General features: G+C 37.0%; 1 protein-coding gene across 2 annotated transcripts in view; it reads right to left on the reverse strand.

Moving 5' to 3' along the window:
- Window positions 1–16,425, reverse strand: part of NCEH1 (neutral cholesterol ester hydrolase 1) — an 85,835-nt gene that overhangs the window by 42,568 nt on the left and 26,842 nt on the right. For both annotated transcript variants that reach the window (XM_077161058.1, XM_077161059.1), the window contains exons 2-3: window positions 2,569–2,797; window positions 559–628 (exon numbers count right to left, since the gene is read on the reverse strand). In XM_077161058.1, coding sequence (XP_077017173.1) covers window positions 559–628; window positions 2,569–2,797 — 299 coding nt within the window. The remainder of the gene's footprint in view (window positions 1–558; window positions 629–2,568; window positions 2,798–16,425) is intronic.

The following is a 16,425-nucleotide window of genomic DNA, read 5'->3' on the forward strand; positions in this document are numbered from 1 at the left end:
AACCCTGAAGACATCAAATTGAGTGAGACAAGCCAGACACAAAAGGACAAATATTGCATGATCTCACTGATATGAACCAATGAGAATAAGCATACTCATAGATTCAGAATCTAGAATACAGGGGACAGAGGCCGGATAGGAACTGGGAAGTTAAGGCTTTGAATACAGGGATTCTATTTGAAGTGATAGAAAGGTTTTGGTAACGCATGGTGGTAATGGCGGCACAGCACTGTGAATGTGACTAACAGCACTGAAATATATTTCTGTTTGTGATTAACAGGGGGAAATGTTAGATTGCATATATGGTGACATAATAAAAAAAACTTTTAAAAATCCATGGAACGACCCTACACAAATGGTGAACCTTAAGTTAAACCATGGACTTTAATAGTACAATTATAAAAATGTGCTTTGAATCGTAACAAATGTTCTACACTAATGCAAGGTGTAGGTGGTGGGGTGGTATATGGGTATCCTGTATTTTATGAACGATTTTTCTATAAACCTACAATTTCTCTAATCAAGAAAAAAATTTCTACGACAGTATTCATTACTTACTCAATGGAGACAATGACAGCATTCAATTCCTCAGCCATTGTTGTACATAGTTCATCATAATATCTGATTTCTAAAAGAAACGAAGGAGAGATTATTACAAAACAAATCATTTAATCCTGTCCATTCCTAAATTCTCCTAATTTGGGATTATTTTTAGACTTGGATTTAAGTAAACAATAAAAACAAATAATAAAAAGCAAATGTGAAATAATGTCTTCCTAAGAGTTACATGTACAAATGCAAAAATTAAATCTGGTTTCTGATGTAACACAATTACTAGGAAAAAAAACAAGGAATCTATAACAAATTACTTTTAATATTTTTTTTTGCATGGGCAAGCTTCAGGACTCGAACCCGGGTCTCCAGCTCAGCAGGCGAGAATTGCACCATTGAACTGCCCAATGTGTTTTTAATTAACTAAATATTTATTTCAAATAACAGTTTATATGAAATGCAACAAATTAAATCTGATTTAATAACTCTTCACATGTATGCCTTTCCAAAAAATCATAGCAAATAAGTAGTTTGCTACCTTTAACCATAACATTTTGCTCTTTTAATACCTTCAAATGCTGTGATTCAAGAAAGTCAAATTAAAAAACTATGGTATTCTGTATAAACCAATACGTAACACAACTAGAATTTCAGAAAATTGCAGCATTTCTTAGAAAGAGGACCCAATGGTCTATAATGACAGGGAAAATTTAATATGAAAAAATATAATCCCTCAAATGTTCTTTCAATAAGTTAAGAGCAGGAATGTGCCAACAGAAAGTCAGATACTTCCTTATATATAACTGGAAGTTTAATAAATATAAAACCACCTACATACTTCCACTACCCCTAACTTTTCCTCTGGCAGGAGTGATCAGTCAAAATTGTATGAAAAAGGCCAAGTTGATTTGTGTAATCTACGCCATTCCTTATACCCACACTGCCTGCTTCCTGGTGCAATATCCAACCTGGTAAGTGTCCAACAGGACAGATTCAATATTTTCTAGGGCAGAGACTCTAACTTACTTTGTGCCCCCATCCCTAGCGCATGATAGAATGACCAAGTTTGTCCAGAGTAATTGGGTTTTGCAAGGAAAGCCCTACATTCCAGGAAACCCAACAGTTCTGGGTAAACCTATGTACTCAATAAACAGCTCTTGAAAGCATGAACAAATCAGTGAACAAAAGAAGAAATGATGCTTGTTCATAATGAATACAGAATAAGATGAAATGGGATTTCTAGAAAATATACTTTTGACATTTGAAATGATTTTGTTGCATTAAAAAAAAAATCATGGGATGCTAAAGCAAACAAAACAAACTGCCACTGTGTTTTAAATGTTGGAGATGCCAAAACCTCTGAGGCTGGAGATGAGGAAGTAGCTCAATGAGACATACTTCCTCCCTGATAGGCTTTCTCCTGGGCTGCTCCACTTGGCTGCCCACTATTTTGAATTTGTTCTGCTCATGAAAGTTATCAGATGCTGAAGAGGACATTTCTGAACTTCGCAAGACCACTTCCTTTTAAAGGCTACATATCTTTTACGTATTAATCTTTGATTTCAGAAGCAGCTAACATGTCGACGAGCTACCATGTTCTATTTCATAGAAAGATGTCTTGAAAATACAAGCTGGCAAGAACTACACAAAATTCCCTATGTTTTGGACCACTGAAACTTTCATTTATTTTGGTGCAGAAAGCTACTATCGGTGCTTCCAAAGCAAGCTGTTCAAGGATATAGGTCACAGGAAATATTTCAAAACAGTCTGCCTGAATGAACAAACTTCTTTATCTAGTATAATCATATAATGTATCCTCCAAACCAGGACCCTTTTGAAAGTGAAAAAGGGGCACTATTAATAATTCTGGGGAGTCAACAGGGATAACTAAGACTGTTTATGGAAACAGAGACAAATGGTCCCCCTCTCCCTAACCAGTAAGAAAATCACACTCAGTCACAAATCTCTCCCAGGGCCAGCCACAACCCCAATAATCTGAAGGTGATCAGGACGTACTTGCACTTGCTAAGGCCCAACCTCCTCCATGGATATAGACCACACTGCGTTTCAGGGGCTCTTCTGGCCTTGGAGAACCCTCAAATACTCGGACTTCCACACCATCAAAGTCAGTGTCCGTCACCTTCACCTTCATAGATGACCATGCACTCTTCTTGCCAAAAGACACGATGATGAAATTAAGTGCAAGCAGATGATGGCTCAGCCCCAGGTAATGTATCAGGTTACTCTGCAGAAGGAGAGAGGGAATAAAGAGGAAGAACGCATGTCAATTTCCTTATCAGAGCCACACTCCCCAACTCTTAGTATCTGAATTCTTACAAACAACTGACAGTGGATTTGAGGACTCACTGGATGTTTTAATACAACAAATTGTATCCGTCTCTCACTTTTAGAGCTTATACAATATTTTCATACATGAGATTTCCTTAGATCTTCAGATCAGCTCTGAGAGGTAAATGGGACAGGAATCATCAGCCCTATTTATGGAAAAGGCTCAGAGATCAACTGAACTTGCCCATTTAGCTGGTTAAGTGCAAGGCTAGGACTCACGCCTAGGATGTGTTAATTCCAGGAGAAAAAAGTTTTACATTTACTTTAAGTAGTTTAAAAGTGCTTTTAATCTTATATATTTAAGTTTGTCTCATTTTGAGAGTAGGAGAACCACTGAGTGTGCAAGGGGGAAGGAGCAATCAGTGGAGACCTTCAGGCCCTGGCATTCAGAGGCCAATTAGTCAGACATGGCCAGGAGCTTATCAGAAATGCACCAAGAATGTACAGCCTGACACCTCTTTCTTTCTGAATCCTGGGGGAAGGGAGCTCAGCTTTAAAGGTTCACAGGTATGGGTGGGGAATAGGGAGGTAATGCTTAATAGCTACAGAACTACTGTTTTGGGGTGACAGAAAAGTTTTGGTAAAGGCTGCTGGTAATATGGTAGCACAACATTGTGGATGCAATTAATACCACTGAATTGCATACTTGAAAGTGGTTACAATGGGAAATGTTATATTGCAAATGTTACCACAATGACAATTTTAAAAACAAACAAAAAGGTTCACAGGACATTACTTGGTTGAAGAAGGAGCTTAGAGAGGAGACCCAAGTCACCCACCCAGCAAAGACCCTGTGGAGTTTATTTATCATTTTCCATTTCTTCTACAAGCTCTTCCTATTGAGTACTCTTATAAAACAGGCTTCCTTAGATGGCTTTAAGGTAATATTTCAAAACCAGAGAACTGAAAGCAGTCTGCAAGCCAGTGATTAAACTGGAGAGGCCAAGAAAAGTCAATGAGTGTTTGGAAACTTTCCTGGCACAGGTCCATGAACTCAAATACTGTATCTCCTGTTGACTCCAACCTCAGGAAGGGGAAGAGCTAGAGGGTAAGGGTGTTCCTTGTAGACTATGAAATAGAAAACACTGCTACTTAGTGAAATGATTAATGTCATTAGGAGATAAAATTATAATGTTACTAACAGAGAACTACATAATGTCTGCAAAACACAGCAATGCAGCTTCCCAGCAGGTGCCAGGTGGGTAATGTGGACCGTGTCACCTTCCCGGGCAGTCAGACTGAGCCATTCATCCCTGTATTCCATACAAATATCATTATCTTATCTATATGCCCTACCCCATGAAAAGCGTTTGGAAGCATTGCATTATAAAACAATTAGCAAGTGTTGATAAAAAACAAGAGGCACGTAATCTTACTATAAACACCTATTTGTTATTTTAATAATATTTATTTGTTAGCAAGTATAAGCAGCAGCAGAGCAAATGAATATTAATAAAATAATTCAACTTCTATATGTGCCCTGATATCAATTTCCCAATCTTCTGGAAAAGTTTAAACAATAGTTGATGTTCTTGACATGAAATAAATAAATAAATAAATGTGGGAAAGTGTGGGGTGGGGGAAGGAGGGAAGAAGGGAGGAAGGATTTGAGCCATTGGTTTAAGTTCTTCAACAAACTAGATAAAAGTAATCATTTTAATTTGGTTGTGAAACATCAATCTAACTTGAGAACATCATGATCTTCCAGAGTATAGCTACGAATCACTGCATTTGACATATTTTCTGGAGCAGACACAATAAACCCTTGTCAACACATTATCAATTCATGGAGAACCCAGGAAAGGTCCATTCCACTTCTCACAGGTCAATCTCAATAGCCAAGAAATAAAATATTCACAAAGAAAGGTAGATTTAGCTGTTACTTTCTGGAATACATTTTCCTTAGTCAAATGAAGATATTATTAAATAATTAAAACTAGTTATATATGAGTTCTCCAACTATGGAAAAGTTGTAAGAAGATTTGTTCACAAGACAGATTAGATTGTTCATTTTACAACAGAATCCATCTCAGTCTTCCTTTATGCGATCATTTTTCTTTGTGCATTCAAATGTGATTCAATTTACTCACACATTTTCAGAAACACCTCCGCTGTGATAGTTTATGTTCACTTGTATTATCAGAACTCCTAAGCAACCGCTCTGCATTGTTGATAGTGGTAACAGGGGGTTGAGGTGAGGGAACAGAAATACTGATTGGGAAAGCAGAGAAAGAAAAGTAGACAGGAGTTAGATAGGGTAGGTGGATAATTGGGAAGATAACTCAGAAAGAGCCTCTAAAACATGATGCTACTACTCGGAAATGTACTGATTAAAAATTAAAGAGACCTAGAGAACATTATGCTGAGTGAGACTAGCCAAAAACTAAAGAACAAATACTATATGGTCCCACTGATGTGAACCGACATTAGAGAATAAACTTGGAATATGTCATTGGTAACAGAGACCATCAGGAGTTAGAAACAGGGTAAGATAATGGGTAATTGGAGCTGAAGGGATACAGACTGTGCAACAGGACTAGATACAAAAACTCAAAAATGGACAGCACAATACTACCTAATTGTAATGTAATTATGTTAAAACACTGAATGAAGCTGAAAAAAAAATGAAAGAAAAACAGTTATCCTACAGACAATATCAAGATGATTTCAAAATTTGAAAATGGAGAGAATCAAATTGTACTCTGCTATTAATGAGGTTTATTATCATTATTAGTAATAATGGGTAGGTTGTTGAATTCTGGCTACAATTCTATGTGGTAGGTATTATTATTCTTTATTCAGAGAGGAGAAAAGAGAAGGTTAGAGATTAAGTAATTTGCCCAAGGTCACTTAGAGCTATTAATTATTGCTCAGATTCCTTGGACATAAATGCCTAGGCTTTTTAATCTATCTTCTCCTATCATGACTGGTGCATCCAATTAGATACAACTGTTAGCAGGAGAACAAGTTATGCAATATACAGATTATTTCCTTGGTTGTTTCACTGTTACAATTTGGGAGATGCCAGTATCACCCAGAAACCACTAAAACCACAAGGTTAGAACGTGTGTTGACTTCAGTTCAGGAAGCACCAGTAAGTGATTTTCATGGTTCAAGTACAAGTAGATATCTGCTCAAAGCAGTTCAGAAGCTGATTTCCTGAAACCATGAAAAGCCACAGGACATATATACAATCATCTCCATGAAAAGCCACAGAACATATATACAATCACCCTACAGATGTTGATTTAGGTCAGCTTGAACCCAGGAAGCTGCTCTGAGACTTATCCCATGTGGAATAACATTCATATTCTATCTGACATGGTGTGAAAAAAATTGTGAATAACATCCAACTTTTTTCTCCAGTATTTGCCATTTCCCTTATCTCTTTTCACTACTCTCTTTCCGCCCTACTACCCAGAAAATATTATTACTAGCTAACACTTTCTTTGGTTGTTACTTGGGAGAAGGGAAATGAGAACCAACAACAAAGAAACAGGGCAGTGTTTCTGCTTTTGATTTTCAAAAGCCTAATCTCTTGGGGAACAAAAGAACAGACAATTATTTAGACAATTACGTGATAAATAAGAAGTCTTCCAGACCAGAAAATGATTCCCCAGGCTAAGTGGTGAGAGAAGAGAGGAGAATGTGTTTGAGATGAAGTAAGTAATGTGTAGATGGATATCTGGCAGTCAACGAAAAAAAGAACCCTGGGATGGAGCAATCTCCACAACAGGTCTAGAACTAGACCATAAATAAATAAATTTGAGAATAAAATAAACAGAATAAACAAAACGAAAACCTGATTATTGAGAAGATCAATAAAACTGGCAAACCCCTAGCTACATTGACAAAGATAAAAAAAAGGGAGAAGATGCAAATAAATAAAATAAAAAATGAGAGAGGGACACAGAATTGGGAAAGTACCTTTGAAAACTGTGGGACTCCACAGAAATAAAAACGATTATAAGAAGATACTATGAACAACTGTATGTCAACAAATTAGACAACCTAAATGAATGAATTCCTAGAAGCACACAAACAACCTACACTGACTGTAGAAGAAATAGAAGACCTCAACAGACCAATTACAAATAAAGAGAGTGAATCAATCATCAAAAACCTCCCATCAAAGAAAAGCCCGGAACCAAACAGCTTCACAGGTGAATTTTACCAATCATTCCAAGAATTAATATCAGTCCTGCTGAAAATCTTCCAAGATATTGAACAGAAGGAACACTACCTAACTCATTCTATCAGGCCAACATAACTCTAACACCAAAGTCAGATAAAGACACTACTAGAAAAGAAAATTACAGAGCAATTTCTCTTATGAATATAGATCCAAAAGTCCTCAACATGACACTTGCAAATCAAATCTAAAGGCATATTAATAGAGTTATATACCATGAGCAAGTGGATTTATCTCAGGAATACAAGTGTCTCACTGCAGGAAAATCAATTAATGTAATATGCCAAATTAACAAATTAAAGGGAAAAAGCCACATGATCATCTCAATTGACACAGAAAAGACATTTGACAAAATCCAGCATCCTTTCTTTGACAAAAACACTTAGAAAGTTAAGAATGGAAGGAAACTTCCTCTACATGATGATGAACATATCTGAAAAATCCACAGCTGCTGAAAGACTGAGAGCTTTCCCTCTGAGCTCTGGAACATGAGAAGGATGCCCACTGTCACCATTATTATTTAACATTGAACTGGAAGTTCTAGCCAGAGCAGCTGGCCAAGAAAAAGAAATAAGAGGCATCCAACCTGAAAAGGAAGAAGTAAAACTTTCACTATTTTTTCAAATAAGATAACCCTATATAGAGAAAGTCCCATTAAATCTACAACCAACCTACAGAGGTAATAAATAAGTTCAGCAAGGTGGTGGAACAAAAGATCCACACACAAAAATCAGTAGTGTTTTTATACACGGATAATTAGTAATATAAGGAGGAAATCAAGAAAAAAATTCATTTATAATAGCAACAAAAAGAATCAATTATGTAGAAATAAATTTAACCAAGGATATAAAGGACTTGTACATAGCAAACTACAGAATACTGCTAAAACAAATCAACAAAGGTCTAAATAAATGGATGCACATTGCACATTCAGGGATTGGAAAACTAAATATTGTTAAGATGTTAACTCTACCCAAATTGATTTATAGATTCAACAAAATCCCAATAAAATTCCAACAGCCTACTCTGGAAAAATGAAAAAGCCAATTATCAAATTTATTTGGAAGAGTAAGGGACCTCAAACAGCCAAAAACATCCTGAAAATGAATAAAGTTGGAAGACTCACACTTCCTGACCTTAAAGCACATTACAAAGCTACAGAGGTCCTAACAGCATGATACTGGCATAAGATAGATATATTTACCAATAAGAGTCAAATTGGGAGTGCAGAAATAGATCCTCATATCTATGGCCAATTGGTAGTTGATAAGGCTGCCAAATCCACTGAACTAGCACAGAGTAATTTCTTCAACAAATGGTGCTTGGAGAACTGAAATGCCCATATGAAAAAGAATAAAAGAAGACCTCTATCTTACACCTTATACAAAAATTAATTCAACATGGATCAAAAACCTAACTATAAGAGCCAGGATTATAAAACTCCTAGAAGAAAATGTACAGAAGCATCTTTAAGATCTTCTGGTAGGCAATGGTTCTTTAGACTTTACTTCTAAAGCACAAACAATGAAAGAAATAAATAGATAAATGGGGCCTCCTCAAAACTAAACACCTTAGGGTGTCAAAGGACTGCCAAGAAAATGAAAGGCAATATACTCAGTGGGAGAAAGTATTTGTAAGCCACATCTCTGATAAAGGTTTAACATCCAGAATATATAAAGAAATCCTGCAACTTGCAATAAAAAGACCAACAGTTCAATTTATGGGCAAAAGCCTTGAGCAGAAATTTTTCCAAAGAGGAAATACAGATGGCTAAAAGGTACATGAAAAGATGGTCAACAGCACTAGCTATTAGTGAAATGCAAATCAAAACCACAATGAGATGTCATTTCACACCTACTAGAATGGCTACTGTAAAAAAACAGAAATCCACAAGTGTTGGAGAGGATGTGGAGAAACAGAAGCACTCATTCACTGCTAGTGGGAATGTAAAATGGTGTAGCTGCTGTGGAAGACAGTGTGGCAGTTCCTCAGAAAGCTCAGTACAGAACTGCCATACTATATGGCAATCTCACTGCTAGGTGTATACCAAGAAGAACTGAAAGCAGGGACTTGATGTTCATAGTAATATCGTTCATTGCCAAAAGACAGAAGCAACCCAAGTGTCCATCAACCAATGAATGGATAAAACAATGAATGGATAAACAAAATGTGGTATATGTATATGATGGAATATTATTATATTATATATTCCATCATATATTATATATAATACTATTATATATAATGTAGTAAAATATTATATATATTATATGATATACAATGACATAATATAATATTATTAAGAAGGAATGAAGTCCTGACGCATGCAACAGCATGGATGAACCTTGAGGACATTATGGAGAGTGAAATAAGCTAGACGCAAAAGGACAAATATTGCATGGTCTCACTGATATGAACTAATTATAATAAGTACACTGGAATCTAGAACACAGTTTACCAAGGGCTATAATAGAGGTAGAGAATGCGCAGGTGATGCTTAATCTGTGAAAAATAACTATTTAGGTTGATTGCAAGTGTATGGAAACAGATGGTGGTGATGGTAGCACATTATTTTGAGTGCAATTAACAGTGCTGAATTATGTTTGTGAATGTGGTTGAAAGGAGAAGTTTTTGGGTCATGTACATTACTAGAAGGAAAGTTAGAAGATAAAACGTGAGACTGTATAACATAGTGAACCTTGTTGTGAATGATGGACTGGGGTTAATAGTACAAATACAAGACAGTTCTTTCAGGAATTATAACAAATTTACAATACCATTACCAGGTGTTAATAATAGGGTAGTACAGTTGTGTGAGACAATTCTTATAAAAGTCCCATAATATTTACAGATATCTACAGTTGGTTCTGTTTTCCCAGAGAACCCTGACTAATCCAACCCTCAGGTAGTAAGATTGATTTCCTTGACTAATTGTGGTTGTAGTTTCAAAAGAAAAGGTCTTGAAATGCTCCATCATTTTCAAAATCATGGAGTCCTGGAGAGTATAGGTCTTGTATAGATTAAATAATGCTTCATGTGTTTGTATACTTAATAGCAATGATAAATAAAATTAAAAATCATTTTAAACTTAAAAAAAAATAATAGGGTGGTAAATGGTAAAAAACACACCTAACGTAAACTATGGACTATAGTTAACAGTAATATTTTAATATCCCTTCATCAAACGTAACAAAAGTACCACACTAAGCAAAGTGTCAACTACAGGGCCATATATGAGAATGCTGTATTTTTTACATGACTTTTCTATAAACCTACAACTTTTCCAATTAAAAAACAACAGTAATTTTTAAAAACAGGTATGCTATGTGAAAGAAACCAGACACAAAGTACTACATACTATTATTCCATTTTCCATTTATATAAAATATAAATATAAATACATCTATAGAGACAGAATTAAATTAGCGGTTATATAGGGCTTGGGAAGGATAGAGGGATTGAGAGGGATTTGAGTCCATAATATAGATCACCCATTAAGTGTCACGGGTTTCTTTTTTAAGTAATGAAAATGTTCTAAAATTGATTGTGGTGATGAATGCACAACTCTGATTATAGTAAAAGCCACTGATTTGTACACTTTGCATGGACTGTGTGGTGTCCTGGTTTGCTAGCTGCCAGAAAGCAATATACCAGAAACAGAATGGCTTTTTAAAAAGGGGAATTTAATAAGTTGCTAGTTTACAGTTCTAAGGCCAAGAAAATGTCCCAATTACAACAAGCCTATAGAAATGTCCAATCAAAGGCAACCATCCAGTGAAAGATATCTTGGTTCAAGAAGGCTGATGAAGTTCAGGGTTTCTCTCTCTCAAGTGAGAAGGCACATGGTGAACAGGCACATGGTGAACACAGTCAGGGTTCCTCTCTCATCTGGAAGGGCACATGGCAAACATGGCATCATCTGCTAGCTGCTTCTCCTGGCTTCCTGTTTCATGACACTCCCTGGGAGGCATGTTCCTTCTTCATCTCCAAAGGTTGCTGGCTGGTGGACTCTGCTTCTCGTGGCTATGTAGTTCTGCTTTGCACTCTCTGAATCTCCTTCATTCTCCGAAATGTTTCCTCTTTTATAGGACTCCAGAAACTTAGCAAGATTTGCCCAAATGGGTGGAGACATTTCGTCACCTAATCCAGCTTAACAACCAACCACTCTTGATTAAATCACATCTCGAGGGAGATGAGCTGATTACAGTTTCAAACATACAGTATTGAATAGGGATTATTCTGCCTTTATGCAATGGGATTTAGATTAAAACATGGCTTTTCTTTCAAACCATCACACGTGGTATGAGAATATATCTCAACAAAATTGCTTTTTAAAAAAATATTGTGAAGGTTAAAACAGTAAAGCACTTAGAGCAACTCAGCCCTTTATAAGTTGGCTATCAACATTATTATTACACCTCTGATTCAAAAATATCATTGCACAAAGAAATGTGGGCTCAGAGACAGAGATTCCAATGTTTCTTGGGAAACTGAGCCTACCTTTTTTTTTTTTTTCCCATTCTACACATTTATTATTAATACCACATTCATTACCAAGTTCTGAAATTGCTATAGGTTAAAAAGATGTAAAGTAACTATCTCTAAAATACTTCAGTTGTATGTACATATCAAAGTGGGAGGGGGAGGGGGAGGTTGGGAGAAAAATAGTAGTACACTGATATGACACCCATAAATAACCTAGCATGTGGTCAAATGCCAATGTGAACCAACTACATTAGAGCATCTATTCTAACTCATTACCTGCTTCCTTTCTCATGTTCAAAGGGCTGGATTCTACATGAGTGGTTCTCCAACTTTTCCAGTAACAGTCCCCTCATCCTGCCAAATAACTTTTTAATTTCCCTCTCCGTATTCTGCTCTACTCTTGCAAAAAAAAATTATCATGGAACATTTATCTGCATGGAGATTTGTGGACATATTTTTTAAACATTATAAAGATTGAGTGTACTTTTAAATGAAGATTTTTTTTTCTTATGGCACTCAATTTATCTAACTTGCATTTGAGTCCATGATATAGATCACCTGAGATACACTTAGTGGAGAACTTTTGTTTTATAAAGAATCTCAATGTTTGTACCAAGTAACTATTAAAGGTCACATAACTGTAATTTAGCCAATATCAGTCTAGCACCTACTAATGTAAAGCACTCTGCTTGCTACATGTTAGAAGAGTAAAAAGAAGGGTAAAAGATAGATCAAGATTCACAAGAGTTTGAAGATTAAATGAGTTAACACATGGAAACTGCTTAGGACATTGCTTAGCATATACTAAGCACGCTGTAACTGTTTATTATTATAATCATTAACTGACAATTAATATTATAAAAGAAAAGTGCTACTTCACGTTATACCCCACAGAGCAAACTTTAAAATATTTATGTCTAGTAAGTGGATTAAAACTAAATACAGTGTTTTGGAAATGTTTGCTTAATTTATTAAAATACACCAATTAAATGTTTAGAACAACTTGACTTTATTTTGGCTGTCAGTAACTTTGAATCCCAGTACATCTTCTGGTGAATCCAGGATATTATGAAGTTCCCCAAAAACTCTAAGTGAAATTTTCAGTTCTCTTTGCAGTAAATACACATCTTATTGAAACTGCAGGAAGGGAAAGTGTGTTATATGCATCAAAGATTAACATTAAAACCACAAAAAAAATTAGGTGATCTGGAAAGAAAAATTAGATTGATAGACTCATTTCAGAGACTGCTGAAAGGGTTAGCTAAGATACTACTGGGAATGGCCATCCTCTAGCAAAAGAGACCTGGAAGCAAATGTGAGTGGCCTTCTTACTCATATATGTGGAAGGCAGGATGGTGTGACACAGACATGTTCTTTCAGAGAAAGTAAATTTGGGAGTCTCTGAAAAAAGACTATCTTCTTTAGGATAAAGACAGAACTGGCCTGAACATAAATCAAATTCTATTTATAGATAAGATCTCTCAACGTTCCTCCTTATCTCATACAAACTCACTTGCTAAGATCAATCTTTCCATCTGTTTTCTAGATTCTATCTCCTTCGTCCTCTTCAGGAATCTCAATTCTTTTGCTATTTCTCTTCTCCTCTATAACCACAGCCTCTCTTCATAGGCTTTTTCCCTTAAAAGCAAGCCTAAATCTCATCCATCTTGTAAAAAAATATGTTTCTTTGCTCTTTCCCTCACACTATTATCCTGTGGCCTTCCTCATCTCCATGAATGTGAAAGTAACCTGTCTACATTTACTATCTCTATTTCCTCAACTCTCATTCACTTTGGGACCTGTTACAATCTGGCTTCCAGTTCATCTTAGAAGAAAGTGTCCTTACGAGGTTTACCAATGGCCCTACTGCCAACACCAATGACCTACTTGGCTTCTTTGCAGGCATTTAACACCAACTGGCTCTTTCTTAAAACTCTTCTCCCTTCGCTTCTCCAGGCTCTTTATTTTTATCACACTAACAATCTCTTCTCTTTCTTCTTTGTATTTTTTTTTTTTTTGGTCTTTTGTTGATTGGTTCCTTATGATGGTGTTCCTCAAGGTTCCATTTTTAAATTTTATTCACTTTTCACGATTCCTGCTTTCCCTGAGCAAGCCCATGTACCACCTTGGCACAATATGACCAAGAGGAATGCTCACTAGCAGCTGATTAATTTGCATTGAATGACTTCAACTTGTATCCATATGCTGGTGACTTCCACATCTCCATCTCCAGTTCCTGGCTTGCTTTCTCAAGCTCCAGATCCGTATCACCAATCACCTTCTGGATCTAGCTTACAAGTTCCTCAAACTTAACATGTTCTATTCTCCTTTCTCCACCACCAACACAGCAACTCCCTGCATTCAATTCCCAACGAACAGAATGAGAATCGAACTTTTAATAGAATAAAAGTCTTGTTTCCAAGCTAGAAACTTAGGTCCTTACTTCTCTTACAGGGTATCATCCAATCAATCATTAATTCATATCAATTTCCCTGCCAGTGTTTTCAGAATCTAGCTCTAACCCTGACCCCATCCTCCACCCCCATCTCCACCTTGGTTAGAGTTTCATTATTTCCTGCACAAATCTTGGAAATCCTGAATCCTGGACAACCTCTGTTTCTCTATGACTTGCTGCATAATGCTGTCAAAGTTCCTACTCTAAAAGTTGACCACATTACCTGGCTATTTAAAAATATCTGTTTTATTTCCCTCTTTCCTATATGGGAGAAAAAATAACAACAACAAAAACTACTTTGAACTTGGCACTTCAGTCTGGACCCACTCTATTTCCAGCCTCATTTCTCATCACCCCATCCTATGTACACTCGAGCCCTCGAGAGTCAAGGGTATTCACGCATAACTTTGGTTTTTTATTGTATCTGGTATTTTCTTTGGCAATACCCTTCTGTGGCATGCTGGAACCAGCTCCAGTATTTTGCTACGTTGCAAAACTGATCGTTAAATTTACAGGAATTTTGCAAGCTTCCTTATCGGGATTATGTACATTGTGGAAATCAGCAAATGCTAAAACTCAGGGTTTTTTCTTCCTCCAGAGAACTGTCCACTACCTCTACTTTAGCCTCCTCTTTTCCTCTTCATCTCAGAACATAGAGTGTGTTTCAGGGTGTGGACTATGAAGTCAGTCCGCCAAGATCCATCCAATGCTAGCTCTGACACTAGCTGGATGACTCCTAGCAAGTCACCAAACCTCTCTCTTCCTCAGCTTCTTCACCTTAAGACCAGGGTGATCATACTACCTACTTTAGAGTGCTTTCATGAGGATAACTGGCATAGAATGTAGCCTGTAAGTGTTCAATAAATGTTACCTTTTTATTTGCTTATGTCCACTCTTCATAGCATTTCAGTCTATCATCCTGTGTTTCATTTGATCATCACATCAGTATATTAAGCTAGACAGAGCCCTTCCTTTGTGGGCTAGATTATGAGAGAGATGCAAGCTGTCTATTTCACAGTGAACACATTCTTTACAATGATGTTTCATCACCTTAGCTTATCTCCAGTAACTAACAAATTGAATCTCATGTTAGCTTGGAAACAGGCAGAATCCCTAGATGCATGTTCCCACACTGAGAAATAAACAAGGACATTAGGTAGTACAGTCCTTTAAGTGATATAAATCCCATCTATACGACTTTCTCAGGGGAAAAAAAAAAGAATGTAAAGAATCATTTTTCATTATCCTGCTCTGTGATCCTTTGAACACAGGCAGAAAAGGTTAAGGGAATATGGTGGAGAAGAAAGAACACAGATCTTGGACAGAGACCGGGGTCCAAGTTCTGCTCTGCCACTTACTAGCTGCTTGACTTGGGCAGGCTTCATCATTCTCCGGGTCTCAGTTTTACAGAGAAAGGGAACGTGCATGAGGTGGATATCCACATTATGCACTGCCTTCCCCCACCCCCGTCACCCCCACCTCAGAGCCCTGAATTGGCAGGAACTTCGGACTCCTTGCTCAGACTTCAAGCTCTTGGGAGATCCTCTCTGATGAGGGACCTTCCTATACGTGTCCTTCTTCCCTCATTTCTTTTACTTAGCATTATTTTTGTAGAGCAAACCTTTGTCCCACACTCTGAGCATATATACAGGCCAGATGAGTTCTATGCAGGGCACAAGTGCCCTCCCTCCAAAGCACTGGAGAGAAATATTAAGCCAAACTGGGTGATAGGCCAGTTCTCTGAGCAGATTGGTCCTCCACAATTTCAAATCTGTTCAGTTCAGTATCCAAGGATTTCATTACAAACTGCAAAGCAAACCTGAGGAGAAACTTCCCACCACCTGATAACAGGGTAGGTGCAGAGAAAGGAAAGAGCTCTCCGCAGGATCCAACACTCTAACCCTTCACTCTAAACCTTCAGTTTGTTCTCTTGTTGAACTGAGTGGTTGTGATGGATGGCAGTGGAGTTACTAGGGTTACAAAGAACCGTTACAGTTTCATGGAGAAGGTGGTCGCCGGCTAGAACTATGGAACAAAGGGAACCAATAACCCAGCACTCAAAACTAATGAGGTGTACATAAATTATAACCTATACTCAGACCAACACCCTGCACTTGGGGTTAACTGCACCCTGTGTCTCTGGTCAAGCAGAGAAGCTGGATTCAACTGGTTGCAAGCACAGGTGCAAAAGCCCCATAATTGTCCTTAAGGATGTCCTTAAAGACGTATTAGCACAGTAAAAGACACCCAGAGGTGGAGACTTTCCATCATTTTTGAACATGCAATGTACGAAATAGTATGTAGACAACACAGGATTACATAACCCTAGGGACAAGCTCGATAATTAGCAGGTAACAGATCATTATGAATGCAAATGATACTAGCTTTATGT

Source organism: Tamandua tetradactyla, chromosome 5 (genome assembly GCF_023851605.1).
Source record: "Tamandua tetradactyla isolate mTamTet1 chromosome 5, mTamTet1.pri, whole genome shotgun sequence".
Taxonomy (NCBI): Eukaryota; Metazoa; Chordata; class Mammalia; order Pilosa; family Myrmecophagidae; genus Tamandua; species Tamandua tetradactyla.